The sequence below is a fragment of the Rhinopithecus roxellana genome, chromosome 16 (genome assembly GCF_007565055.1).
Source record: "Rhinopithecus roxellana isolate Shanxi Qingling chromosome 16, ASM756505v1, whole genome shotgun sequence".
Lineage (NCBI taxonomy): Eukaryota > Metazoa > Chordata > Mammalia > Primates > Cercopithecidae > Rhinopithecus > Rhinopithecus roxellana.
In genome coordinates this window covers 9,296,610-9,323,368 of record NC_044564.1, presented here as the reverse complement: position 1 = coordinate 9,323,368, position 26,759 = coordinate 9,296,610, and the positions used below count along the sequence as shown (strand labels likewise).

The 26,759-nt window shown below is 64.5% G+C and overlaps 4 protein-coding genes across 7 annotated transcripts; 3 read left to right on the top strand and 1 right to left on the bottom strand.

Moving 5' to 3' along the window:
* The first annotated feature begins 209 nt into the window (after window positions 1–209).
* Window positions 210–7,186, top strand: AJM1 (apical junction component 1 homolog). The gene is made up of 3 exons (XM_030919111.1): window positions 210–986; window positions 2,579–2,662; window positions 2,739–7,186. Exon 3 carries the CDS (start codon window positions 2,798–2,800, stop codon window positions 5,726–5,728), a length of 2,931 nt encoding a protein of 976 aa, XP_030774971.1. The 5' UTR covers window positions 210–986; window positions 2,579–2,662; window positions 2,739–2,797; the 3' UTR covers window positions 5,729–7,186.
* A 563-nt stretch (window positions 7,187–7,749) lies between these two features.
* PHPT1 (phosphohistidine phosphatase 1) lies at window positions 7,750–9,645 on the top strand. Of its 4 annotated transcripts, none has more exons than XR_004053890.1 (4): window positions 7,750–8,266; window positions 8,629–8,753; window positions 9,057–9,176; window positions 9,364–9,384. XR_004053890.1 is itself a non-coding variant. In XM_010372698.2 (4 exons), the coding sequence occupies exons 1-4, from the start codon at window positions 8,107–8,109 to the stop codon at window positions 9,396–9,398; spliced, it is 375 nt and encodes a 124-aa protein (XP_010371000.1). In that variant the 5' UTR covers window positions 7,750–8,106; the 3' UTR covers window positions 9,399–9,636. The 4 variants fall into 4 exon arrangements, 3 of the variants coding, with proteins under 3 accessions (XP_010371000.1, XP_010370999.1, XP_010370998.1); XM_010372698.2 differs by having other exon boundaries at window positions 9,122–9,176; window positions 9,364–9,636; XM_010372697.2 differs by having other exon boundaries at window positions 9,119–9,176; window positions 9,364–9,636.
* A 1,322-nt stretch (window positions 9,646–10,967) lies between these two features.
* On the top strand, window positions 10,968–19,355 carry MAMDC4 (MAM domain containing 4). Its single transcript, XM_030920125.1, is given in 29 exon segments — window positions 10,968–11,013; window positions 11,619–11,786; window positions 11,862–12,035; window positions 12,122–12,247; window positions 12,346–12,476; window positions 12,558–12,642; window positions 12,776–12,901; window positions 13,105–13,242; window positions 13,328–13,416; window positions 13,495–13,668; window positions 13,811–13,895; window positions 13,987–14,096; window positions 14,098–14,176; window positions 14,280–14,396; window positions 14,559–14,690; window positions 15,250–15,366; window positions 15,447–15,581; window positions 15,704–15,726; window positions 15,728–15,838; window positions 15,907–16,126; window positions 16,199–16,336; window positions 16,519–16,637; window positions 16,721–16,811; window positions 16,930–17,076; window positions 17,261–17,395; window positions 17,546–17,673; window positions 17,752–17,860; window positions 18,464–18,639; window positions 19,118–19,355. Coding segments are annotated over 29 exon segments (3,471 nt in total). The 3' UTR covers window positions 19,160–19,355.
* A 1,274-nt stretch (window positions 19,356–20,629) lies between these two features.
* EDF1 (endothelial differentiation related factor 1) lies at window positions 20,630–24,997 on the bottom strand. Its single transcript, XM_030920132.1, has 5 exons — window positions 24,841–24,997; window positions 22,325–22,376; window positions 21,794–21,954; window positions 21,415–21,508; window positions 20,630–20,861 (listed from the first exon to the last, which is right to left on the bottom strand). The coding sequence occupies exons 1-5, from the start codon at window positions 24,916–24,918 to the stop codon at window positions 20,800–20,802; spliced, it is 447 nt and encodes a 148-aa protein (XP_030775992.1). The 5' UTR covers window positions 24,919–24,997; the 3' UTR covers window positions 20,630–20,799.
* Window positions 24,998–26,759: the final 1,762 nt, after the last annotated feature.

Sequence of the window (26,759 nt, the reverse complement as noted above, 5' to 3'; positions counted from 1 at the left end):
TGACCCCAGGGTGTGGGGCAATCGCTGTGGTCCCTGAACAGGTGCTGTGGCCCACAGCAAGCTTAGGAGCCTGGCCCCTTAGCCCACAGCCCATGAGGTCAGGGTCAGCTTCAGGGGTTCCCCTGGTGTGGGAATGGGTCAACAGTACGTGAACTTGCCAGGATCACACCATGGACGGCTATGTTGGGGTTTCAGTGGGCCCTGCTTTGAACAACACAGAATGGTGTAGGTCCTGCCCTTCAGAGCCAAGGGCATCGGCTACCCACTCCTCTGCCAAGCTAGAACGTTTCCAGGCCCAATGCCTTAGGGAGGGGCTGGCAGAGTGGGACGAGGACATTACCAGACAGGTGCGGTAGGTCACGTGCAGGCCTTCCCAGGCTGGCAGAGACACTGGATGCAGGAGTGGCCTCACCCAGAGAGGATGGCATCCTGGGGACACAGGAGGCTGCAGGGGCCATCTGGCCCCAGGTACCCACGGAGATTTTGGCATTGGCAGCCTCGAAGCAGATAGGGCCTGGGGAAAGGCCAGTGGAGCAGGGAGCAGCCCATCTGGTCCTGCCTCGCCCAACAGGAGATGCAAATTCCAAGATGCCCCTAACCAATCTCTGCAGCCCAGGCCAGGGCTTGGGGCCCCTCCTCTCAGGCAAGTGTGTGGGGGTGACACTGGCGGGACTGGCAGGCTGCTCCGGGCCACAGGGCTCCTGTTGAGACGCTGAAGTCTGCGTCTTGGGGATGCTCCGCACAGCCCCAAATTGGAGCCTGTGCAGTCACGATCCCGAGCTCCACAGTGCAGCCCCCACTGGGCGCGGCCCCTTTAAGTACAGCTCTTTCAGCTGCCATTGGGGGCAGCACTGAGCAGCCAGGCCAGGATCCGCGCTGCTGCCTGGAAGCTTCTGCCGGTGCCGGGGACGCAGCGGTGCCGAGGACACAGAGGAGCCGACCTGGGGGTACACAGCCCACCGGGGCACAGCCGGAGCAGCACCCAGGTAAGGGGCTGGCGGCCGAGTTGCTCAGTATGTCACTGTCATGGGCGGGGGAGGCTGCCTTAGGGCGGCCGCAAGGATGGGGAGTCCCCGCCCCCAGGCAACACCGGCTGTATCCCTTGAAGGGCCGCTCCCAGCCAGAGCAGGGCTGGGAGGTGGGGAAGGCCTCCAGCCATCTCCGTGGGCTCCAGAAGGCCCTGGGCCCACGAGGGGGCCGACCCCGACCCCCATCCCCATGGGAGAGGGTGTCACCCATAGCTTCAGCCAGCAAGGCCCACTGTCACCTCCCTGGGGTGGAGCCTCACACCCTGTCATCCGGCCGGATTCCGGCCTGGCCTTTAGCTTAGCATGAAAGAGGGAGCAGGAGGGTGGACAGTCCTGCCACGGGTGAGGTGGAGGGGGGAGATGGGGTGGGCGGGAGGCTGGGATGGGGACAAGGCCTGAGACTTGTTGCCCTGACCCAGAAAAACAGCCCTGCCAGCAGGAAGCCCCTGCACACCTGGGACACAGGGGGGGGACCCGGCCAGACCCCGAGAGGCCCATCCACCTGAGGTTCTGCCGCGCGAGGGGCCTGGCTAGGTACCCGCTTCCCCCGGCTCACTCTGGGGTAGACCCCTCCAGACCAGGTGTTGGATGTGCAGAGGCCAGGCCTGTGGCCACTCTCTGACGCACCCCCCAGCTGGCTCTGGGACCACAGAGGGGCTGGCAGTCCACATCGGAACCCTGGCCAGCCTGCAGCGTGGGGGCCTAAGAAACGCAGGTTTCCATGGAACCTTCTCAGCAAAGTGGGGAGGGCTCTTTCCTGCAAAGCAGTGGGGCTTCCCCCACCCTCCGCCCTGCCCACCCCCAGTGGGCAGCTTCCGGGCCAGGTGCGCAGCTCAGGAGAGAGGGGCTGCCACGAGCTCATGGCTCGATGGCTTGGGACTGCCTTGCACACCCTAGGGGGGTGTCCTGTGCGTTTACACAAAGCTGGGGCCTTGCTTCAACCACCCAAAGATACTTGGGGTCAGAAGAGGTGTCGGCAAAGGAAAGGGAGATTTAGGGCCCAGGTATGCTCTCTGGGGGCTTTTTTCTGGCCTGGAGCTCACAGGAAGTTGAGGGCACCTAGGCGTGGGTCCTTGCAGTGCTGGAGGAGGGGCTCTGTGCTCGGCCTGGCCAGCAGTTGGGGTGGTTGGTGTCACCCGCTTGGTGCAGAGCTAGCTAAGGCTGAGACCCAGCGACTCGCCTTCGACTGTGCGCGATCGAAGGGGTCGTTCTGCGGCGGGCGCTGTGACGAGGGCACAGTCACTAATGTCCCGTGGGGCAACACCTATAAATAAGGGCCAAATGCGCCCCGTCCTTCCAGCTGCGGACACCAGAGGGCGCAGCCCCCAGGACCACGCCCCCACTCCCTTACCCCACCCGGAAAGGGGTCCACCCGAGCCGGCCCCGCCGTCACTAGTCGGGGGAGGGGAGGCCCTGGAGCTTCACGCAGGAGCTCCCGCCGCGGGAACCACAGCCACGGCTAAGCCTTTCTGGCCTGCCCGCCCCATAGCCGGGAGAGGACGGGAGAGGGTCAGGACCTGGGCGCCTGGACAGCTGGGTTCCTCCCGCAGGTGCTTCTGACCCCGGCATGGAGGAAGCGCCCGCATTCTCGGCCCAGGCCTGCAGCCAGGGCTACTCCGCCCGCTGCGCCCCAGGTAAGCCGGGCCAGCGTGGGGGAGTAGCGGGGCCTGGGCTGCGGAGGGGGCCGCCCTGACCCGCGTCTCCCCCCAGGGCAAAAGCCCCGCAAGGCAGTGTGAGCTGGAGCCGCCAGCCTGGGGACCTCTTTTAAGATGACCCGTACGGACCCTCCGGACCTGCTGGTGTCAACCGTGTACCAAGACATCAAGGTGGCGGCCCCGGGACCCGCAACCAGGCGCCCGCCATGTGAGCGATCTGTGGCCCGGCCTGCTGAGCCCGAGCCTTTCAACAAGCGCCACTGCCGCAGCTTCGACTTCCTGGAGGCGCTGGACGGGCCGGCCATGGAGACCCTGTCGGAGCCACCGCCCCCGGAGTCCGCTGTGCCGCGCTCCCGGACCCGCGAGGCCGAACCACGCCGCCGCGCCCGCTCCAAGAGCGCGCCCCGCGCGCCCCCGGGCCTGACGCCCGCGCCTGCCTCGCCGCCGGTGTTGCCCCGCCGAGGGCGGGAGGCCCAGCGTGCGGCGCGGGCCGAGGCATCGCCGCGCCGGGAGCCCGCGTACCCGGCGCTCCGCGCCCTCGCCAATGAGCTGCACCCCATCAAGTTGCAGCCGCAGCGGGGCGGCCCCGGTCGCATGGCGCCCCTGTGCGCCGCCGGCGGCCGCTGCGCACCTCCGGAGCCACCCGCGGGTCCCGCTCCCCACGTGCGCTGCCGCCTGGACATCAAGCCGGACGACGCAGTGCTCCAGCACGCCGCCCGGGGCTCGCGGTCCTGCGGGCCCGCCGAGGCCGCGCCCTGGGCCCGCCCCTCCCCGCAGTTCCACGGCCTCACGGTACCCGGGCCTCGCCACATGGCGCTGTCGCGCACCCCGACGCCCAGCGACTTATACTGTGCGGACCCCCGGGCGCTCTACTGCGACGGGCCGCTGCCTGGGCCCCGGGACTACGCTGAGCGCCGCAGTCTGCCCTTCACCACCCCGCCGGGCCCCACCCAGTTCTTCTATACAGAGGAGCCCGAAGGCTTCCGGGGCAGCTTTGCGGCCAGCCCCGGCCCAACCTTCGATGCCTACTGCCCCAGGCCCTACCGGTCAGAGGAGTTCCCAGGGCCCAGTCCAAGGCGCATGGGCGGCTACTACGCAGGAGAGGTGCGCACCTTCCCAATCCAGGAACCGCCCTCCCGCTCCTACTATGGGGAGGCTCCCCGAGCCTACGGCCTGCCCTACGGGCCCCGCTATGTCTCCGAGGAGCCCCGGACCCACTCCACCGCCCGCCCCTTTTACACGGAGGACTTCGGACGGTACCGCGAGCGCGACGTCCTGGCTCGGACGTACCCGCACCCGCGCAGCAGCCCGGCCTGGGCGGACTGGGGCCCGCGACCCTACCGCACCCTGCAAGTGGCGCCGCCCTCTGACCCCGACCCGCTGCTCGCCTCCTGGCACGGCGGCACCGGCACCAGTCCGCCCCGGCTGGTCACCGACAGCCGCCACTACTCGCGCTCCTGGGACAACATTCTGGCACCGGGGCCCCGCCGAGAAGACCCGCTGGGCCGCGGCCGCAGCTACGAGAACCTGCTGGGGCGCGAAGTGCAGGAGCCGCGAGGCGTGTCCCCGGAAGGCCGTCGCCCGCCCGTCGTCGTGAACCTGTCCACCTCGCCCAGACGCTACGCCGCACTGTCCCTGTCCGAGACGTCGCTGACGGAGAAGGGCCGCGCGGGCGACGGCCTGGGCCGCAACTGGTACGTGACGCCCGAGATCACCATCACCGACAACGACCTGCGCGCCACCGAGCGCCCGAGCGCCAGGGCCTGGGAGTTGCCCGGGGGCCGCACGCGGCCACCTCCCCACGCGGCCCCCGAGGGCCCCACCGCTGGCCGCCAGCGCAGCCTAGAGCAGCTAGACGAGCTCATTACGGACCTGGTCATCGACTCGCGGCCCCCCGCCGGCCAGGCCTCAGAGCCCGCGGCCGACTGCCTGGGCCCCCAGCTGCGCCGACTGCTGGACTCGCGGCCCGCGGGCTCTGGGGCCCCCGCGCTGGCGCCGCCACGCTCGCCCCCCGCCTCAGCCGGCAGCGCCGAGGAGCCCGCGGCCCGGGGAGAGGCGGCCGACGCGTCCCCCGAGCCCAGCGCCGACGAGGACGACCTGATGACCTGCTCCAATGCGCGCTGCCGGCGCACGGAGACCATGTTCAACGCCTGCCTCTATTTCAAGTCCTGCCACAGCTGCTACACCTACTACTGCTCGCGCCTGTGCCGCCGCGAGGACTGGGACGCCCACAAGGCGCGCTGCGTGTACGGCCGCGTGGGCAGCGTGTGCCGCCACGTGCTGCAGTTTTGCCGCGACAGCGGCCCGGTACACCGCGCCTTCTCGCGCATCGCGCGTGTCGGCTTCCTGTCGCGCGGCCGCGGCGTGCTCTTCCTGGGCTTCCCAAGTCCAGGCTCGGCCGACAACTTCCTGCGCTTTGGCCTGGAGGGACTGCTGCTGTCCCCCACCTACCTATCGCTGCGTGAGCTGGCCACACATGCGGCGCCCCTGGGCAGCTACGCCCGCGAGCTGGCGGCTGCTGGGCGCCTCTACGAGCCGGCAGAGTGCTTCCTGCTCAGCGTATCCGTGGCCGTGGGACCCGGCGCCGCGCCCCCGGGGACAACCGCCCTGCCCGCGCCCGCGCCACGCAGCCACGGGCCGACAGTGCGCAAGTTCGCCAAGGTAGCGCTGGCGGCCGGCAGCCCCACGCGGCCGCCCCCGGCGCGGAGCCGCGAGCCCGACATGGAGACGCTGATCCTGACGCCGCCGCCTGGCACGGCGGGCCTGGATCAGGACGGCGAGGCGGGGCGGCGCGCGCGCGAGGTGGCCTTCATCCACATCCAGCGCGAGCTGCGGCTGCGCGGCGTCTTCCTCCGCCACGAGTTCCCGCGCGTCTACGAGCAGCTTTGCGAGTTCGTCGAGGCCAACAGGCGCTTCACGCCCACCACCATCTACCCCACGGACCGGCGCACCGGCCGCCCCTTCATGTGCATGATCATGGCCGCCTCCGAGCCGCGCGCGCTCGACTGGGTGGCCAGCGCCAACCTGCTGGACGACATCATGTGAGGCGCGGGGCCCACCAGGCCCAGCTCAGGCGCTGGCCCGAACCCTGCCCTGCCCACTCAGGCCCCGCCCGGCCCACCCAGGGCCGCCCCCGAGCCCCGCCAGGGCCCCACCCCGGCTTCTCCTAGGGCCGCCTCTAATTCCCTGGCCCTCCAAGCTCCGCTCAGTACGGCCTCCAGCTCCGCCCAGGCCCCCACCCCCCGGCCCTCCGCCCCCGTAGTGTTCCTCACGGGCTCTTCGCCTTCCCATCCCCAGTAACCCCTCTCTCATCTCCCGGGTCTCCTCCCTCTCCCAGCTCGCCCTCGAGGATCCCCAGAAGAAGCCGGTCCTCGCCCTCGGTGCTCCCCGCTGGGAGGCGGGGTGGGCCTGAGGACCGCCCAGCTCTGCCTTCACTCGGAGGGGTCACTACTGCACAGACCCCACGCGTACAGATCCGGTCCCCGTCGGTCCGCGGGGCTCTCGCTGGAGTCTCCCCGACTCCGGTTTCCCCTCGTCCAGAAGCCCGACGTAACAAAAGCCCAGTCTGTCACTTTAAACACGCCCCGCCCCGCCTCCCGCGGCTGGGGTGCCTCCTCTCTGGAGAACACCCTGGTCGACCTTCGTGCGTCCGTGTGCACGAGCGCGTCCCGGCGAGGCGGTGGGCAGGGCCGAGGGTGCGCGGTGCGTTACCGCTGGTCGGATCCGTTACACTGACCACGCCACGCGCCCTGTCGTCCCCTCGCCTCCAGCCGCTGCAGTCTGGGCCCTGCAAGAGCTGGGAAAAGCCGCAGGAAGGTCTTCAGGCCGATATGCGAGTCTCCCAGCCGAAAGGGCACAGGACCTGGGCAGGGGAAGCAGAGCACGTGGGCCTGGCCAGAGCTGACACCTGGCTAGGAGAGGAAGGACCAAGGGACAGGGGGCGTTTCCAGGTGGGAGCCTGGAGGGGAAAGCGTGGTGCAAGCAGGTGAGGGAGCGAGCTAGTTGGTAAGCGCAGAAACCCACCCAAAGGGGCTTGCCCTGTCCCGAGAGGTCCCCGCACACCCGCTCTGGCCGCACTCCGTCCTGTGGGCGTGGAGGTGCAAGCCCGGCGGCCGGGCCTCCACCTGCCCCCCAAGCGCACCCTGGTCCGCGCCCAGGGCTCTCTGGAGGGTGGGGTGTCTGGGAGAGGAGTGGAGGCCAAACGCAAGGGTCCTCCTGGAGTCCCTAGCCCTACTTCGGAGCCAGGGAAGGGGACACCAAGTGAGAGAAACTGGGCACCCCTGCCTCCGCTCCTGCTCTCGCACCCGGCGCGCCCACCTCGTCCCCGCGCGTCTGCACCGGCCAGGCGTCCCGCTTGCCCACCCGCCGCCGCGCCCCGCGCCCCCTGCCCCAGGGCCTATGCATTCGGCCCCACCCCTGAGGGCCGGCCAGGAACACCCCTGGATCGAAATAATTTCCAGGAAGCAAGAGCTTTCCAACCAAGTAAAATAGAACTTGAATGTAGCGGCTGCTGTTGCCTCCTTGTGCGGGTAGCCGGTTTGGGGACGGAGGCGTTCGGGCGGTGGAGAGGGGAGAGGGGAGGCCTTCGGGCGATGGAGGCGGCGGGGGGGGAGGAGGCCTTCGGGCGATGGAGAGGGGTGAGGGGGAGGCCTTCGGGCGATGGAGAGGGGAGAGGGGGAGGCCTTTGGGCGGTGGAGCGGGGAGGGGGAGGCCTTCGGGCGGTGGAGCGGGGAGGGGGAGGCCTCCGGGCGGTGGAGAGGGGATGGGGAGGCCTTCGGACGATGGAGAGGGGAGAGGGGGGAGGGGGAGGCCTCCGGGCGGTGGAGAGGGGATGGGGAGGCCTTCGGGCGATGGAGAGGGGGGAGGGGGAGGCCTTCGGGCGATGGAGGGGGAAGGGGGAGGCCTTCGGGCGGTGGAGGCGGGAGGGGGAGGCCTTCGGGCGATGGAGAGGAGGGAGGGGGAGGCAGTCGGGCGGTGGAGGGGGGAGGGGGAGGCCTTCGGGCGGTTGGGGCCACGGGGAGGGTGGTCTTCGGACCACGTGCGGGACAAGAGATCAGGACTGGCACATCCCTCAGACCTCCCTCCTTGCCCCAGCCTCGCGGGCCGCCTAACTGCCCCTCTCCAAGGGTGCCACCGGACCTCGCTGGAGAGGAACTTTTCCGTTGGCTGGATTTAATCACCACCCATTCCTGGTTCCACGTTTCCTTTAAGTGGGGCTAGTGGGGCTGACTGGGCCGCAAGGCGGCAAGGAACTGGATTGCGATTGGTTAGCTCGTGCCTCGGTCGGCGGTACAATTGGCTGAGGCGCCGGGCCTTGGGCAGCATTCCCCAACGGGATTGGTCACCGCTTTCCCAGAGCCCGCCTTCCGCAGTACAAGTGGTCCCCGGGTCGGGTGGGAGGAGGGGCCTCCGGGACGAAGAACATGGCGGCGGCGGACCTCGCTCACATTCCTGATGTGGACATCGACTCCGACGGCGTCTTCAAGTATGTGCTGATCCGAGTCCACTCGGCTCCGCGCTCCGGGGCTCCGGCTGCGGAGAGCAAGGAGATCGTGCGCGGCTACAAGTGGGCCGAGTACCATGGTGAGGGCGGGGCCTGCCGGCGTGCGAGGGGCGGGGCTTAGCGGGACGGGGGCGGGGCTGCGGGCCGCGGACTGCGTTCTGCTCCGAGCGCTGCCCCTGCTAGGTTTGAGCCAGGCTCAGGGCCTGGGCGGGAAAGGCGTGACCCTGCCTGACACCCCCCGCCTCACAACAGTCTCCCAGTTCCCGAGCCCGCCCCGGTTCCACCCTCCTCTCATTCATCCCTGTCCCAGCCTCAAGGGGCTTCGTCTCCTCTGGGGAAGAGGCTGTTCAGAGCTGGGATTTTAGACCCCTTCGGCCGGGAGTTCTTCCCGCGGCCTCCAGGGGCGGCCAAGGCACGTCCTGAGGCCGCCCTCCCATCCCAGCGGACATCTACGACAAAGTGTCGGGCGACATGCAGAAGCAGGGCTGTGACTGTGAGTGTCTGGGCGGCGGACGCATCTCCCACCAGAGCCAGGACAAGAAGATTCACGTGTACGGCTACTCCATGGTGAGCCGCAGCCCCGTCCAGCCCTGCTGGAGGCCCCAGTTCCAGCTTCGAGGCCCACCTGAGTCTGCTGCCCTGACCCGTGACCCCAGATGAGCACGCAGGCTTCCCGGGGTTCTCCCAGGGTGGGCGGCAGAGCCCTCCTTCCAGGGCCAGTTGTGTTCCTACATTCCCCCATGGAGCACATGCCAGACCTGAGGGGCGGGAGGGAGACCCCCAGACATGGCCTGCCGTTCCCTCTCCCTGCCCCGGGAGGCCTTGCTGGGCTCTAGCTGTCCTCCAGCACTTTGTGCCCTGGGCCCCCAGGGGCAGTCAGTACCTGGGTGGAGTTCACAGTCCCCGCCCGTGCTCTTCACAAAAACCACCAGCAGATGAAAGCCACGTGCGTCCCTCTGGGTGCCTCAAGCCCCAGGATCCACCCTCAAGGTTTGCTTTGCCTATGAGGTCGCCTCTCCCCAGGGGAGCCCCCAAGGGCGGTCGGGATGGTGGGTTTGGCACCCCCAGGCACTACCTGTCCCTTTCCCACACTCGCTTCTGGTGTGGCTGGATGCCCAGAGCCAGGGCATGGGGTCGAAGGGTCCAGGTGGTGCCAGCAGGCGTCTTCTCTCTCCAGGCCTATGGTCCTGCCCAGCACGCCATTTCAACTGAGAAAATCAAAGCCAAGTACCCCGACTACGAGGTTACCTGGGCTAACGATGGCTACTGAGCACTCCCAGCCTGGGGCCTGCTACCTCCAGCAGCCATGTCGTAGCCCCCGCCTTTGCCTGCACCCCTTTCAGGGTTGGCCCTGCCTGCTTCTGCGGCAGCTCCTGGTGACGTGCTGTCTGCCAGGCTTTGCAGACAGGCTAGCTTGGCCACAGAATTAAACATGTTGCCACGCCTCCCAGTCTCTGAACTCTGTCCTTGGCTTCCGCACCCTGCGTCACCACCTCCAGGGCCCCCCAGACCCTAACTAAAGCAGGTGGGTGGGGGAGCACAGGAGTGGCCCCAGGGAGTGGCCGTGCACACTCAGCCCTTTGGGGTCTGATAAGGGGGCCCTGCTGACGGCCTGATTGCTCTTCCCACGGCCACTGTCCTCCAGGGCATCTTGGAGTCAGGGCCTGATCCCTCGGGCTGGCCAAGACCTGGGGCACCCACCAGTGCTCCCTCCTGTGAACCCATCCCAGGGCTCCCCAGTGTCCTGTCTGCCCTGAGGCTCGGCCTGCAGGCTCCTTCCATGACTAGCCCCATGGGGCCTGCCAGTATCCAGGGTCAGGTCCCACAGCTGCACCTACCCTGCAGGCTCACATTGACTCTGGGGGCCCCTCCTGCACCCGGCAGGGCTGTGGGCACGGCATGGGTTCAGGCCTTGCCCTGGGAAGCCCAGACACAGTGGCACTCTGTGGGGTGGTACAGGGGCACCCTGGGGGCCAGGGCTGGTTGTGCACAGGGCATCCCCACCTTTGTCAGCTCACTGGTCCTCCGGCCAGCCTCTCCAGACGGGCACTGTCGTGACCACATTTTACAGACCGGGACACTGAGGCTCAGTGACACAAGCTCCGAGGTCACACCATGGGAAATCACAAACGGGGCCTGGCTCCAAATGCCACACTCCTTCCCTAGCCTTAAAGAGCCCTGCCCCAAGTGTGGGTCTGTTTCATGAAGACCAGAAGTTTCTGGGCTCCTAGGGACCCTGTGCCTGGCACCAGATGGCACCTGGATGCTCAGGGTGAATGAATGAGGGGGTGATCCTTCAGAGGCAGGTGCCCCACAGCTGCGAACGCAGGGGCCGGCTCTGGTGCACATGCTGGACTCCCGCAGCTACCGGACTGGTTGAATCCTGACCACCAGGCTAGTGCCAAAGGCACAGTGAGAGGCCACAGCGGCCTCTGCCCACCCCACACTGCCGAGCAGAGTCCTGGTGGGGTGCCTGGGTCCCTCCCCATTCCAGTGGGAACCTCCCCTCCACCAGGCAGGGCAGGGCAGGGCAGGGTGGAAGGGCCTGACCTTGTGTCTGAGGGAGCCGAGCAGGTGGGAGCTGACCCTGGGTCAGAGGCCCCCTCCTGGGGCCGCTATCCCGGCCTATGCTTGGCACCGTCAGCACTGGGTGGGGCCAGGCCGAGGGGCCCTCCACTTAACAGCAGAGTCAGCGCGTGGGGCCAGTGCAGGCTCATAACCGCACAGAACTTCCCAGGCACCCTGTGTGGCCGCACTGGCCCTGCTTCCTCTGGCCCAACCATGCCTCTGCCCAGCCACCTGCTGCCCGCCCTGGTCCTGTTACTGGGTAAGTCGTTTGTCTCACTCCTGAAGCAGGACGAGGGGCTCTGGCTTCTGAGCCTACCATCTGTATGGCAGTGACGGGCACCAGGGCTGACGCCTGAGCCCCAAAGGGAAGGTGGTTTGCCAGGCACTGCCTTGGCTGGTCTGCAACAGGGGTGACCTGGAATCAGCCCATGGGGTCCTCAGGCCTGCCAAGCAAAGGAAGAGACAAGACTCCTCTCCCAGTCTGGGACAAGAGAGCTCAGGAGGTGCCCCCCAGCTCTGTCAGCCTTTGTCTGCCACCCTTGGACTGGGCGGAGCCTGTGGAGGCCCCTGGGCCACCCATTGTTGCCTCCCATTGGGGGTCACCCTCCCAGTGCCCAGTTCACTGCTGGGCACACTGGGTTCCTGCTACCTTTCTGGGGGTGCCCCATGGCAGGGTCCTCATCCCCACACATGCCCAGGCCCTCCTCCCCAGCCTCTTCACGGCTGGAAACAGGAGCATGCTCTGCTTGGTCCAGAGCCGGGTGGGAGTTCTCTGATGGGTCCTGGTCCCTCCCTGCCCCATCTCCTGGTCTGAGAGGCTTCCCTGGACAAAAGATGTCCAGTGCCAAAACTGAATAGTCCTAGGCAGGCTGGGATGGCTGATCACTCTGCACCCAGGTCCCCTGGCTGTCACCCTCCCAGCAGCAAGATCCCCAGGCTGGGCCTGGGTCCCCAGCCACTGCAGGAGCCCTGGTCAGGCCGTGTGCAACTTCGTGTGTGACTGTAGGGACTGCTCAGATGAGGCCCAATGTGGTAAGCCAAGGCCAGATGGGCGGGCAGGGCCAGTGCGAGCAGGCCTGGCACACATCTGACCACCCACTCTCCCAGGTTACCGTGGGGCCTCACCCGCCCTGGGCACCCCCTTCACCTGCGACTTCGAGCAGGACTCCTGCGGCTGGCGGGACATTAGCACCTCAGGCTACAGCTGGCTCCGAGACAGGGCAGGGGCCGCACTGGAGGGTCCTGGGCCTCACTCAGACCACACGCTGGGCACTGACCTGGGTAAGGCCAGGGCAAGTCTCTGCAGGCCTCTGTCCCAACACCCTCCTTGCTCCCTGCCCTGTCTCCTGACCTCTCACCTGGGCCAGGCTGGTACATGGCTGTCGGAACCCACCGAGGGAAAGAGGCATCCACCGCAGCCCTGCGCTCGCCAACCCTGCGAGACGCAGCCCCTTCCTGCCAGCTGAGGCTCTGGTACCACGCGGCCTCTGGAGGTGCACTCTGGACCCCCAAGGCTCATGGGGGGTGCCCAAGGGGAGGGCGGGTGGGGACAAGCAAGGACGCAGCTGCCCTGGGACCCCTGACATTGCAGATGTGGCTGAGCTGCGGCTGGAGGTGACCCATGGCTCAGAGACCCTGATCCTGTGGCAGAGCACAGGGCCCTGGGACCCCGGCTGGCAGGAGTTGGCAGTGACCACAGGCCGCATCCGGGGTGACTTCCGAGTGAGCTGGAAGGGTCTGGAGAGTGGGAGCCTTGGGGGGGTCTGGGCCCTGACTTAGGTCCTGAGGGCCTGTTCTCTTCAGGTGACCTTCTCTGCCACCCGAAATGCCACCCACAGGGGCGCTGTGGCTCTAGATGACCTAGAGTTCTGGGACTGTGGTCTGCCCAGTAAGGCACTGCTTCTTCCTGTTCCACCCCCGGGAGGGCCCCTGCCTGCCCACCCCCTGCTCAGACCCTGTCTGCCCCCAAGTGCTCTCCCACTCCCAGGGCCTCGGTGAAGGGTTAACCCTGCCCCACCCAGCCCCCCAGGCCAGCTGCCCCCTGGGACACCACCACTGCCAGAACAAGGTCTGCGTGGAGCCCCAGCAGCTGTGCGATGGGGAAGACAACTGCGGGGACCTGTCTGATGAGGACCCACTCACCTGTGGTGAGGCCAGGGTGGGGGCCCACAGTGAGGCAGGGAGACTGGACACCTCGGTGGGGACCCTAGCACTCATCCGGGAGGGGGCACCTTGGATCCTTGGGATGATCCTTCTGGGGGTGTGGTTGCCAGGGCCACCCTGGAGCTGGGGCCATATGGCTGCAGGAAGCACTGCCTAGTGGCCCCGACACCCCCACCTCCCACCCTAGGCCGCCACACAGCCACCGACTTTGAGACAGGCCTGGGCCCATGGAACCGCTCGGAAGGCTGGTCCCGGAACCACAGCGCTGGTGGTCCTGAGCTCCCCTCCTGGCCACGCCGTGACCACAGCCGTAACAGTGCACAGGGTGAGGCCCACAGGGGACCCAGCCCAGGCCCTGTCCACGTGGCCACAGCCCAGCGGCTGTGGCCCACTCCCGCCCTTTCCTGCAGGCTCCTTCCTGGTCTCTGTGGCCGAGCCTGGCACCCCTGCTATACTCTCCAGCCCCGAATTCCAAGCCTCAGGCGCCTCCAACTGCTCGGTGAGATGGGTGGGGCTCCCAGGGCCTCCGTGCTGGCTGCCCAGGTGCAGGGCCCCCAGCCAGCTCTTGGTTCCACAGCTGATCTTCTATCACTACCTACATGGCTCTGAGGCTGGCTGCCTCCAGCTGTTCCTGCAGACTCTGGGGTCCAGTGCCCCACAGCCTCCTGTCCTGCTGCGGAGGCGCCGAGGGGAGCTGGGGACTGCGTGGGTCCGAGACCGTGTTGACATCCAGAGCGCCCACCCCTTCCAGGTAGGGAACAGCAAGAGGGTGGGGTCTGGGGAGCCAGGATGCGGGCAGGGGAGGGGAACCCACAAGGTGCCCGCTGCGGGTGGACAGGGACCAGACCCCAGGGAAAATAGGCTGGGCACTCCCTGAGCCCCTCTGCCCTCAGATCCTCCTGGCCGGGCAGACAGGCCCGGGGGGCGTCGTGGGTCTGGACGACCTCATCCTGTCTGACCACTGCAGACCAGTCCTGGGTAAGCCTGCTGAATCTGCCCTACCCTGCCTTGCCCTAGAGAGGCACAGCACTCCCCATCTCTGCCACCTGACCCAGTTCTGCCCCCACAGAGGTGTCCACCCTGCAGCCACTGCCTCCTGGGCCCTGGGCCCCAGCCCCCCAACCCCTGCCGCCCAGCTCACGGCTCCAGGATTCCTGCAAGCAGGGGCATCTCGCCTGCAGGGGACCTGTGTGTGCCCCCAGAACAGCTGTGTGACTTCGAGGAGCAGTGCGCAGGGGGCGAGGACGAGCAGGCCTGCGGTAAAGGGGCTCAGCCTCCTGCAGACCTCCTGCTGAGGAGCCAAGGGGGTAGGTGCCGGGGCGGGCCGAGGACTCTGCCATTCAGTGCCCATTGCTGTTTCAGGCACCACAGACTTTGAGTCCCTCGAGGCCGGGGGCTGGGAGGACGCCAGTGTGGGGCGGCTGCAGTGGCGGCGTCTCTCAGCCCAGGAGAGCCAGGGGTCCAGTGCAGCTGTTGCTGGTGAGGCCCAAGGCCCAATGCTCAAGCCCCCACCCGGGTGTGCGCAGCATCCTCGGAGGGGTCTCTGCTCTGTCTGTACTCCAGAGGGTCTCAGGATTGGGGATCCCTGAGGGACAGAGTGGGGCCCTGGACGAGGCTTTGAGCACCTTGCTCTTCCCCTAGGGCACTTCCTGTCTCTGCAGAGGGCCTGGGGGCAGCTGAGCACTGAGGCCCGGGTCCTTACACCCCTCCTTGGCCCTTCTGGCCCCAGCTGTGAACTCCACTTGGCTTACTATTTACAGAGCCAGCCCCGAGGTACCACTGCCCCCCACAAGCTCCCTGGCCAGCCCCTGGGTGCTCCCTGCACGGTGGGAGGGATCTGGGGTCGGGTGACCCGCAGCACCCCCACCCCGCTGGCCAGGTTTCCTGGCACTAGTTGTGGTAGACAACGGCTCCCGGGAGCTGGCATGGCAGGCCCTGAGCAGCAGTGCAGGTGGCTGGAAGGTGGACAAGGTCCTTCTAGGGGCCCGCCGCCGGCCCTTCCAGGTGAGGAGGGCAGCCCAGAGTGGGGGTTCCACTGGAGCGGGCCCTGACTTAATGGTCCTCCTCATCCCCTTATCCCATGAAGCTGGAGTTTGTTGGTTTGGTGGACTTGGACGGCCCTGACCAGCAGGGAGCTGGGGTGGACAACGTGACCCTGAGGGACTGTAGCCCCACAGTGACCACCGAGAGAGACAGAGGTTCCTGCTGCCCATCCTCATTCCCACCTGGGTGCTCCCCCGACACCCCTCCAGGGACCCCGGAGCTTCTACCTTCTCAGGGCTCTGGAGGGGGAGGGGGAAAGGTCTGTGACCCCACCTGGCCCCACCCCCAGAGGTCTCCTGTAACTTTGAGCGGGACACATGCAGCTGGTACCCAGGCCACCTCTCAGACACACATTGGCGCTGGGTGGAGAGCCGTGGCCCTGACCACGACCATACCACAGGCCAAGGTAGGACGGGTGCTCAGACCAGGGGTGGCTTTCAGACAGGAGTGGAGCATCTCTGCAGCTCAGCCCCATGCCCCCTACAGGTCACTTTGTGCTCCTGGACCCCACAGACCCCCTGGCCTGGGGCCACAGCGCCCACCTGCTCTCCAGGCCCCAGGTGCCAGCAGTGCCCACGGAATGTCTAAGCTTCTGGTACCACCTCCATGGACCCCAGATTGGTGAGTGGACCTGGGAGTGGGGCAGGGCCTGTGGGGAGGCCCCCGGAGGTTCAGAGTGCCCCCTCTGACACCTATCGAGGCACAGGGGAGAGGTCAGTTATGGACTGGTCCCCTCCCTGCAGGGACTCTGCGCCTGGCCATGAGACAGGGAAGGGGAGGAGACACACCTGTGGTCACGGTCGGGCACCCAGGGCAACCGCTGGCATGAGGCCTGGGCCACCCTTTCCCACCAGCCTGGCACCCGTGCCCAGTACCAGGTGAGGCCTGGCGCCCGGGTGGGAGGACAGAGCAGGACCCCTGGCCAGCTGACACCCTCCACCTCTAGCTGCTGTTCGAGGGCCTCCGGGACGGATACCACGGCACCATGGCGCTGGATGATGTGGCCGTGCGGCCAGGCCCCTGCTGGGCCCCTCATCACTGCTCCTTTGAGGACTCGGACTGCGGCTTCTCCTCTGGAGGCCAGGGTCTCTGGAGGCGCCAGGCCAATGCCTCGGGCCACACAGCCTGGGGCCCCCCAACAGACCACACCACTGAGACAGCCCAAGGTATGTGGGCCTGGCAGGGGCAGGGATTGCGGGGCTGGCCAGGGGCTGGCAGGCTGATGCTGGCACCTCCAGGGCACTATATGGTGGTGGACACCAGCCCAGATGCACTGCCCAGGGGCCAGACGGCCTCCCTGACCTCCAAGGAGTATAGGCCCCCGGCCCAGCCTGCTTGCCTGACCTTCTGGTACCACGGGAGCCTCCATAACCCAGGTGAGGGGCTTAGGGAGGGGACCCCAGTGGGCTCAGGGAAGCTTGGCCTGGTGTCCCCACCAGCCTTGTGCTGAGGCCACTGGGGAGCCTCTTGCGCCCGCCAGGCCGGGAGCCTGGGAGCTCAGACCGGGACCTGCAGGCGCTCTCCCCACACTGCTGACCGGGGCCGTCCCTGCTGGCAGGCACTCTGCGGGTCCACCTGGAGAAGGGCGGGAAGCACCAGGTGCTCAGCCTCAGTGCCCACGGTGGGCTGGCCTGGCGCCTGGGCAGCGTGGACGTGCAGGCCCAGCGAGGCTGGAGGGTGAGTGCAGGGTGGGGTGCCCCTCCCCCTTCCCCTGAGGGCTTCCTGGACCCGCTGAGGCTGCCCTGCCCTGCACCCACCAGGTGGTGTTTGAGGCAGTGGCCGCAGGCGTGGCACACTCCTACGTGGCTCTGGATGACCTGCTCCTCCAGGATGGGCCCTGCCCTCGGCCAGGTGGGAGCCCTGCTGTGGCCTCAGCCCTGCTCTGGGGCACCTGCCTAGCCCTCTCCCTTCGTGGTGGTGGTGCCTAGGGCTTGGGCGGCAGCACTACTCACCCACCCATGTCTTGCAGGTTCCTGTGATTTTGAGTCTGGCCTGTGTGGCTGGAGCCACCTGGCCTGGCCCAGCCTGGGTGGATACAGCTGGGACTGGGGCGGGGGAGCCACCCCCTCTCGTTACCCCCAGCCCCCTGTGGACCACACCCTGGGCACAGAGGCAGGTACGTGCCCACTTGAGCCAGGTGGGGAGGCGACCCAGAGGCCAGCCACACACAGCCACCTGGCGTCCTGCTGCCCACCGAGTACACACCCCATCCAGAGGAGGCCCTGCCCACCCAGCCTCTGCTAGGGCCCTGAGGGCTGGCTCTGCCCATCAGCTGGGCATCAACCTCCTCTTGTTCCCAGGCCACTTTGCTTTCTTTGAAACTGGTGTGCTGGGCCCCGGGGGCCGGGCCGCCTGGCTGCGCAGCGAGCCTCTGCCAGCCACCCCAGTCTCCTGTCTCCGCTTCTGGTACCACATGGGCTTTCCTGAGCACTTCTGTGAGTCCGGCTGGGCCAATGGGTGCCTGGGCAATGGGGGCAGCAGGGGTCCAGGAGCAAAAGTGGGGAGGTGGCCTCCCACCCCGCCCCTGGTTAGGTGTGCAGGAGTCCCGGGACCCCAGGCCTGACACGCCCTGGCCCTGCTCTCAGACAAGGGGGAGTTGAGGGTGCTGCTAAGCAGTGCCCAGGGCCAGCTGGCCGTGTGGAGCACAGGCGGGCACCGGCGGCACCAGTGGCTGGAGGCCCAGGTGGAGGTGGCCAGCACCAACGAGTTCCAGGTGAGGCCGGCTGTCCGGGCCAGGAGCCGCCGCCTCCTCCACCCAGGGCCCACACAGACTCCTTTCCTTCCCCATCAGGTTGTGTTTGAAGCCACTCTGGGCGGCCAGCCAGCCCTGGGGCCCATTGCCCTGGATGACGTGGAGTATCTGGCCGGGCAGCGTTGCCAGCAGCCTGCCCCCAGCCCAGGTGAGCCCTGGGCTGCAGTGAGGCACGGAAGAGGGCCCAGGGGGCCAGCCCGGCTCAGGGTTTGCCAGGCTTACCAGCGTGTGGCCCCAGGAGCTGTGAGCATGCTGCACCCAGACAGGACAGGAGAGCTGCCAGGCCTACACCCTGTGCCCTCCTCACTCTCTGCCCCGCTCACCCCTGGGGCCACTGCCTGGGCTGGGCTGTCCCTGCACCCTGGGGTGCAGCCTCTGGGGCCTGCCCTGCCTGGCTGTGGCCTCTGTGCTCCCTATGCACACACCGAGGGCAAGGTCCATCCTGGAGGAGCTGCCAGCCGGGTCAGGGCAACCACTGACTGCTCTCACTTGGTGAGGGAAAGGATCTCACCTGGGGCCACGAGCCCCACCAAGTCTGCAGACAGCAGCTGCCTGCCTGCCAGGCCCCATCCTTGTGGTGGCAGAACAGATACTCTCTGCCTTTGAAACAGGGGTGAACCCCAGGAGCCAGCAGAGGCTGAGGGGACCAGGCTGCCCCAGGCTTCCTCCTCAGCCTCAGATGTAGGGGCTACACCAGGACACCCGAACTGGGGGCTGCTCTGGAGGGCTCACGTGTCCCTATGGCCCACAGGGGACACAGCCGTACCCGTGTCTGTGCCAACTGTGGTTGGCAGTGCCCTCCTATTGCTCATGCTCCTGGTGCTGCTGGGACTTGGGGGACGGCGCTGGCTGAAGAGGGGGAGCTGCCCTTTCCAGAGCAACACAGAGGCCACAGCCCCCAGCTTCGACAACATCCTTTTCAATGCGGTAGGAGCCCCCGGGGATGGGTGGGCAGGAGCCTCTGTGCTCAGCTGTGACCCTGGAGGATAGGCACTGGCAGGACACATCCCCCCAGGGAGGAGCCCCCACCTGTGCAAGGCCCATCCTTGCCCTCCCTGCCCTGCCTCTCCCAGCCACCACTGTCAAAGCTCCTCCTCCTTGGCCGGGCAGGGTGGCTCACACCTGTAATCCCAGCACTTTGGGAGATCGAGGCAGGTGGATCACCTGAGGTCAGGAATCTGAGACCAGCCTGGCCAACATGGTGAAACCTCTTCTCTACTAAAAATACAAAATATTAGCTGGGTGTGGTGGCAGGTGTCTGTAATCCCAGCTACTTGGGAGGCAGGGGTTGCAGTCAGTGAGCCGAGAGCATGCCACTGCACTCCATCCTGGGTGACAAGAGCGAAACTCCGTCTCGGGAAAGAAAAAAAACAAAAAACAAAAAAACTCCTCTTCCTCCTCCTAGGATGGTGTCACCCTCCCAGCATCTGTCACCAGCGATCCGTAGACCACCTCAGACAAGGCCTCACTTCCTCACGTAACATCCAGCACTTGGTCAGACCCTAGCCGGGGACCGGACACCTGCCCCACCCAGGCTGGGACAGGCTGCAGGTCTCAGGACATGCCGAGGCCTGGGCGTTCCCTGCCCTGTGCTGACTCTGTTGCTCTGTGAATAAACACCCTGGCCCATGAGGGCGGCCCAAGCTCCCAGGCTGAAGTCAGTGCATCCACACTTAACCAGCCAGTGAGGGTGGGGGCTGCAGTGTTAAGTGACATGATAGGAGAACATGCTAGGGGCACCTGCTTGCTTCTGGATGCAGCTCAGGAACCAGAGACAAGGGGACCCTCTCCCATGAGGACACAGACCCACCAGGACAAGGGCCAGGGCAGGGGCTCTGTGTCTATTGAGAACAACAGTGAAACTGACCCACAGCATCAGGAGCATGCAAAGGAGATGACCCTTAGGGGACAGGGTGCACGGAGCAGGCCCAGAGGGAAGAAGTGCCTAAGCTGGGCCCATTGTCTGTGGTACAGGCCTGAGCTGCCCCAGGGACTGTGGGTCACAGCGCCCAGGTCACCAGGTGCCCCAGGGCTGCAGCTGAGCCCTTCCCTTTGGCCCCTGCGCCTGAGCAGGAGGGTGACCCTGTGAAGCTGTGACCTGGCCTGGGGCACAAGCAGAGAACTCCCATCCTAACGCAGGGTCAACGTCACTAACCTCAGCTCCCAGAGCTCTGGTCCTCCATGTGGGTGACTCGGGCACAACCCCGTGGTGAGGGCCCAGTCTTGTGGCCTCTGAAGCCTGGCTGTGGGTGGCTATCCCCAGCGAGGGTGGCGATACCCAGACCTGTGCAGCCAAGCCCCCTCCTGCCCACGGGAAAGCCCTACCCTGTCTCATGAAATCACATCTGCCCCCAGGAGCCGTGCGGTGCTAGAGGGCACAGCATGGCACCCTCGCCAGCCACCGGGCTCCTGTCCGCCCTGGGGACTAAGTCCCAGCAGAGGGTGGTGGTCAGGCATGGCTAGTGCCATCCCTCGTCTTCAGGTGCCATGGGGCTGACCAGTGCCTGCTGTCCACACAGATGGGCGAAAGGAAATGGCCCTGCAGAGACACCTTCAGAGCCCCCTGGCAGCCCACTCCCGGGCATCAGTCATGAAAATTCACCGGCCTTCCCCACAACTAGGGGCCTGGGAGCTGAGAGCAGGACCGAATACTCTGGCCCCGGCACCAAGGGCAGGAAATTCTCCCAGCTTCTCTTTAGAGCTACATCAGAGAAAGCAGCTCCCAGTGACACCGCTCCTCCTCCTTCCGCGCCTCTGGCCCCCACCCCTTACCCTTATATAAGGTAGTGCTCAGAGCTCCCTGAGGCCTCTAACCCACAACTGCTACTAGGCAGACACCCCTAGAACAGGAAGGCGGAGTTCTGCATCCTGATCTGAGGAACGCGACGTAGCGAGAAAAACAGTCAGCAGAACCCAACGCTTTGCAAGGTTTTGTTTGTTTGACAGCAGGAATGGGCTGGGGAGGGTTCCCCACGAGCTGGACCCCTTGTTCCACGTGGCCGTGAGAAGACCCACGGCGGTGCTGGCAGCCAAGGGGAGCCGGCAGAACGAGACCAGCTGGAGCGCACTGACTTCGAGGCTTTGTGTTCATTTCGCCCTAGGCCCCTTCTCGATGGGCTTTCCAATGTCCTTTCCCCGGAGCTTGAGGCCTGAAATGAGCCACAGCCACTGGCCACTGCAGCGCCAGCGCCCTCCTGCCCCCCAAGCTGCCCCGCTTCAACATCTTCCCAGGGAAGGGGGCCACGCCACTCCCATTCCTCACTGGGCTCTCAACACACAAGCACTCCTGGACCTCACATCTAATTTTGAAAAGGATGAGTCTGATCATCTTAGACAGCAGAGCACAAATACCCCTCTCTGGAAGAACTGGAGCCAGGGTCCTCTGTGGAACTGGCTTCCGGCCCCATGCGGATAGGGCCTGGACCGCTGTGCTCAGGCTCAGACCACTGGCCAACAGCACGGGCTGACGGGAACCGGCAAGGGGAAGGGAGTGGGATTCCACTGCTCTTGGGGGTTTCCCGAGGCCTGCAGAGCCCCCATCATCCCTCAGTCTGTACCGCCTGGAGAAGCGAAGCCCCAGAATTCAGAGAACAGGGGACCCTCAGGGCCATCTTCGTCTCCCAAGTCCCACTCTCACCAACCCCAGCCAGGAGTGGTGGCCTCCCTGTCCAGCGGACCCGGCGAAGGCGGAGGGACACTCACCGATGGCCCGCTCGATCTTGCCCAGCACCTGATTATTGGGTATGGCCCGTCCGCTCTCATAGTCCGCGATCACCTGTGGCTTCTCATTGATTTTCTAAAGAGAACATGTGCTTTATACACATCAGCTCCACTAGCACGGCTGCGAAACCAGGCGCAGAGCGCTGCCTGAGAACACCAACTTCTGGGGCCCCTGGGGTACGCACCCACACGCAGCTGCGTTTTGTGCAAGAGTGAGAGCCGGGCTGACCTGGCTTTCCGAGGCATTCCCTGCAGGGGCACCAGGAGGGTGGAGCCTGCCCTCCCCGTGCTATCTGAACACCGGCCACCCCCCTCCCCAAGCCCACAACCCCAGGAGGAGTGAGAGCCGGCGCAGCCTCACCGTGGCCAGGTCCTTCTGCGTAAGCCCCTTGCTCTGCCGACCCTGCTGGATCACCTTGCCCACCTCCAGGGTCACCCTGTCATGGTGCAGCTCCTCCGTCTCCCGGTCCAGCTTGGCTGTGTTCTTGGTGATAGAATGTTGTTTGTTCTGGCCAGCAGCCCCTGGAATCGGTGTGAGGCAAAAGCAGAGGAGAGGGTTTGGAATTAACCTGACGGAAAACCATTTCAGAGTGGTAACCAGACCCCAGAGGCTGCCTGAGCCCAAGGGGACATGGGAACCCAGGCTGTCCCAGGTTCACACACCTCAAGGCATGGACTTCCAGAGTTTTCTCTCAGTTATGGGGACAGACAGCTGCACTCATGCCAACCAGAGCTGCTCTGGGAAGACGGCTGCCTCCCACGGCTCCGGCCAGCACCGGTTCAGGCAGGCACACAGCTGACAATGTCCCTGTGGACACCATCCACACCACACCCACCAGCACATGAACCCACAGCACAGCCTCATTTTGCAAGTGGAAACACAAGTACCTACATTTCTTGGAAGTCTCCACATCTTCTCCTCGTCTCTGTGCCGCTAAGATAGCCTAGAAAATTAGAAAACATCAGATCAAAAGTAGCTTTGGCAGTGTCCAGCACACACCAATTCAGGCCTGCTGTTAGCCAGTTAGCACACTGCTAAGGACTAGTGGTGCCCAACGACTGATATGCAGTGCTGGGTTCAATTACCCAAGCTCAACTAGGTACTGCAGCTCATGTCTGTAATCCCAGCACTTTGGGAAACCAAAGTAGCAGAATCACTTGAGGCCACGAGTTCGAGACCAGCCTGGGCAACACAGCGAGATCCTGTCTCTACAAAAAAATAAAATAAAATAAAAAATTGCAGGCATTGTAGTACACGCCTGTAGAGGGAGGCTAGGGCAGGAGGATCACTTGAGCCCAGGAGTTTGAGGGTGTGGTGGGCTATGATAATGCCACTGCACTCCAGCCTGGGCAACAGAGTGAGACACTGTCTAAAAAAACAAAACACAACAAAACCCCAAACTCGTTATACAAACGCCTCTATAATCGGATGTCTAGGAAATTCATAATAAACTGCTAAGAGAACACCACTTCCTTTGCTGTTGAGAAAGACACACTAGGGTTTTTTTTTTTTTTTTAGAGTTGGGGTCTTGCTATGTTGCCCAGGCTGGTCTGGAACTCCTGGGCTCAGCCTCCCTCCTGAATAGCTAGTATGCACTAGTGGATTCTTTTTGGGAAATCATATTTAGCATAGATTTACTTCTCTGCTGGATTCTACTGCAAAAGTAGGAACACCAAATGCTGGCCTGGTGCGGCCTTCCTCCCTGAATCTGGCTCCCAGTAACACAAAGATGACACATCTCATGGAAGCCTGCAGGCTCCCCAGAAACATCACCAATTACAGTGATGCTATCTCATCTACAGTCACTGAATATTAATATAATGTATTTCTTGACTTTTTTTTTTTTTTTTTTTGAGATAATCTCACTCTGTCGCCCAGGCTGAAATGCAGTGGCACGATCTCAGCTCACTGCAACCTTCGCACTCCGAGTTGAAGCGATTCTCCTGCCTCAGCCTCCCCAGTAGCTAGGATTACAGGCACCTGCCACCATGCTTGGCCAATTTTGTGTATTTTTAGTAGAGACGGGGTTTCACCATCTTGGCCAGGCTGGTCTTGAACTCCTGACCTCATGATCCACCCGCCTTGGCCTCCCAGAGTGCTGGGATTACAGGCTTCAGCCACTGTGCCTGGCTAACATTTCTACCACTTCAGAGAAGTGACTTGTGGAGCATCCTAAGTGTGATGTACTCAAAGATGCTGCCACACAATTATTCCCGTGACTCCTAGCTTGTGGCCATTAAGTTTCCTTTAAAAGAAAAGGAAACTTTTCTTTTAAAGGAAAGTTCTGGCCCAGTACAACCAGCAAGGGTAGGGCAGACCAATGAATCCCTGTCACCAGAGCCCCAGCACATCCTGGCCCAACTGGCCTCAAAGGCTTCAGCCCTAGGCCACCTGAGAGTACAAATGAGGCAGAGGTGGTGACTAAACTGTCCTCCCTATTACATCAGACTCACAACTGACCCTCGGATCCATCGGCCACACTGGTAATCTCCTTCCACAAGTACTGCTCAGGGCACGCCCATCTTCCACCCGTGCAACAGGGGGAGGCAGGGTCCACCTGCTCATGGGGTTCCCTGATCCAGGCACTCCCTACAGCCTGTGATGGACCCAGGTAGGCTCCTTGGGCAGTATCTGACCAGCGGAGACCAGTAGAACCAAGCAGGCCCCAAGCAAAGAGAAAAGTCTCAGGGAGGAGCCTACCCGCTGTCCCCAGCTCCCACTCGGGTCACTAACCTCTGTCCCAGTCACCCGGTCTCCCGCCTCAGGCCTGCTGTCCACTGGCCCCCAGCCCTATCCCAACCCCAATTCCCCACCCTCATCGCTGGTTCCTGCTGCTTGCCCCAGTCCCCACCCCTGTCCTAAGCCCTGTCCCCGACTCTAGTCCCTGTCCTCCCAAGCCCTGTCCCCAACTCCATCCCTGCCCCCGTTCCCAGTGCCCACCCTGGTCCTCTGTCCCCTATCCTCACACAAGGCCCCAGCCTTGTCCCCGCCCCCGTCCCCACCTCCTGCCTCTGTCCTCACACCTGTCCCCACCAACAGTCCCTGCCCCTATCCCCTTCCCGCCCCACCCTGGCACTGATCCGCGGCCCTATCGCCTGCCCCTTGCCCCGTCCCGTTCCCTGCTCCTCTCCTCCCGCAGTCGCCCGCCCCCTGCCTCCTGGGTCCCTCCATCCCCACCTGGGTCCGCCCCTCACCTTCCCACCCCTGTTCTAGCCCGGTCCTCCTACCATTGCGATGCTCCCCGCCCCTCGAACCCCATCCTCCCCCCGGCACCCCAGCCTTGTCCCCGTCCCCCGCGCCCCGTCCCCCCCCCGCCTGGCCTTCCCCGAGCCCCCTGCCCCATGGTCCGTGGCCCCGGCCCAGCGTCCGCCCGGCCCGGCCCGGCCGCTCCTCCGTCAGCAAAGCACCTGCTTGGACTTGGCCTGGGCGGCCGTGGGGCCCTTCTTGCGCAGCACCGTCACCGTGTCCCAGTCGCTCTCGGCCATGGCGGGCGAAGGCGGGCGTCCGTCCGGCGGCTCAGCGGCAGCTGCTAGAGACCCGGCGCGGCGACGCGACGTCCCTTCGGCACCTCCCCGCTTCCGGCGTCCCATTGGCTGGCGGCAGGCGGGGGGCGGGCACTTCCCGTGCTCGGGGCCATTCGGCGTTCGGCTCGTCTGAGGGACACCGCGGCCGCGCGCGGCTGACGTGGGGAGGGCAACGTCGGGGCCTGGCTTGGGGAGGCGCGGCGGCCACTGGGGGCGCAGGTCCGGAGGATCCCTGAACCCGGGCCCCGCGGCCTCCCAGCACACGCGGGCGGCGGCTGCGCCTCCCCGGGCCCCGCACTCCGGCCGGGCCACGCGGGCGGAGGGGGCGTGGGGTCCCCGCTCTCGCCGCGCGGGCGCTCCCCTTTGTTTCGCCGCCTGCGCGACTGGGACTGCGCTTGAGGACCAGGGCTGTGGGTCCCGAAACGCAGCGTGGGGTGGGACTCTTTTTAAGAAAAAGAGTGCAGGCCGGACGCGGTAGTTCACGCCTGCAGTCCCAGCACTTTGGGAGGCCGAGGCGGGAGGATCACCTGAGGTCGGGAGTTCGAGAGCAGCCTGACCAATATGGAGAAACCCCGTTTCTACTAAAAATACAAAATTAGCTAGGCGTGGTGGCGCGCACCTGTAATCCCAGCTACTGGGGAGGCTGAGGCAGGAGAATCGGTTGAACCCGGGAGGCGGAGGTTGCGGTGAGGCGAGATCGCGCTGTTGCCCTCCAACCTGGGCAAGAAGAACGAAACTGCATTTCAAAAAAAATAATGGAAAACTATGAAAACATGGGTGGCAAAAATGAATGGTTTTGCATATGTTTATTTTCTGTAATGTATAAAGTGTATATATTGTATGACAATAATTATGTAACACCCTATTTTACAGTTGTTTTGTATAATGAGAAAGGTCATTATACATTATTACTGAATAAGTTTTTTAGGATTTTTTTTTTTTTTTTTTTTTTTAGACAGAGTCTTGCTCTGTTGCCCAGGCTGGAGTGCAGTGGCGCCATCTCGGCTTCCTGCAAGATCCATCCGCCTCCCGGGTTCACGCCATTCTCCTGCCTCAACCTCCCGAGTAGCTGGGACTACGGGTGCCCACCACCACGCCCAGCTAATTTTTTTTGTATATTTTTAGTAGAGACGGGGTTTCACCGTGTTAGCAAGGATGGTCTCGATCTCCTAACCTCGTGATCCGCCCGCCTCGGCCTCCCAAAGTGCTGGGATTATAGGCGTGAGCCACCGCGCCTGGCCAAGATTTTTATTTTTATAGACGGGGTCTCTGTGGCCCACGCTGGAGCACAGCAGTGCCCACTGAAGCCTCCACGTCCTGGGCTCAAGTGATGGGACTATAGGCGCAGCCCCCGCACCTGGGTAATTTTTGTATTTTGTAGGGTAGAGGTGGGGTCCCCATACTGCCCTGGCTCGTTGGTCTGGAACTCCTGAGCTCGTGTGATCCTCCTGCCTCGGCCTCCCAAAGTCTGGGATTACAGGCTCCAGCCACCGCTGGCCCTAATCATAGTACTGACTTCCGGGCTTTGACTGGATGAGCTTCCTGTAGCACTGCTGCAGGTTATGCTCCACAAACAAGGATCCTGATAAATGCAGTCTCCATCCAAAAAGAAAACATACATAAATGCTGTATTAAATTGGAAATGCTGCATTACCAAATGCATTCCACAGAGGAGACAACTGTAATTCTAATCGGGCAGTGGGAAGTTGAGTCTTCTGCTTACCGTTTTTCACACTGGATGACTGGAAGAGTCTTGCGGACCCACTGATGGCTCCGTGCATACAAACCTTGCTTCTCTGCTT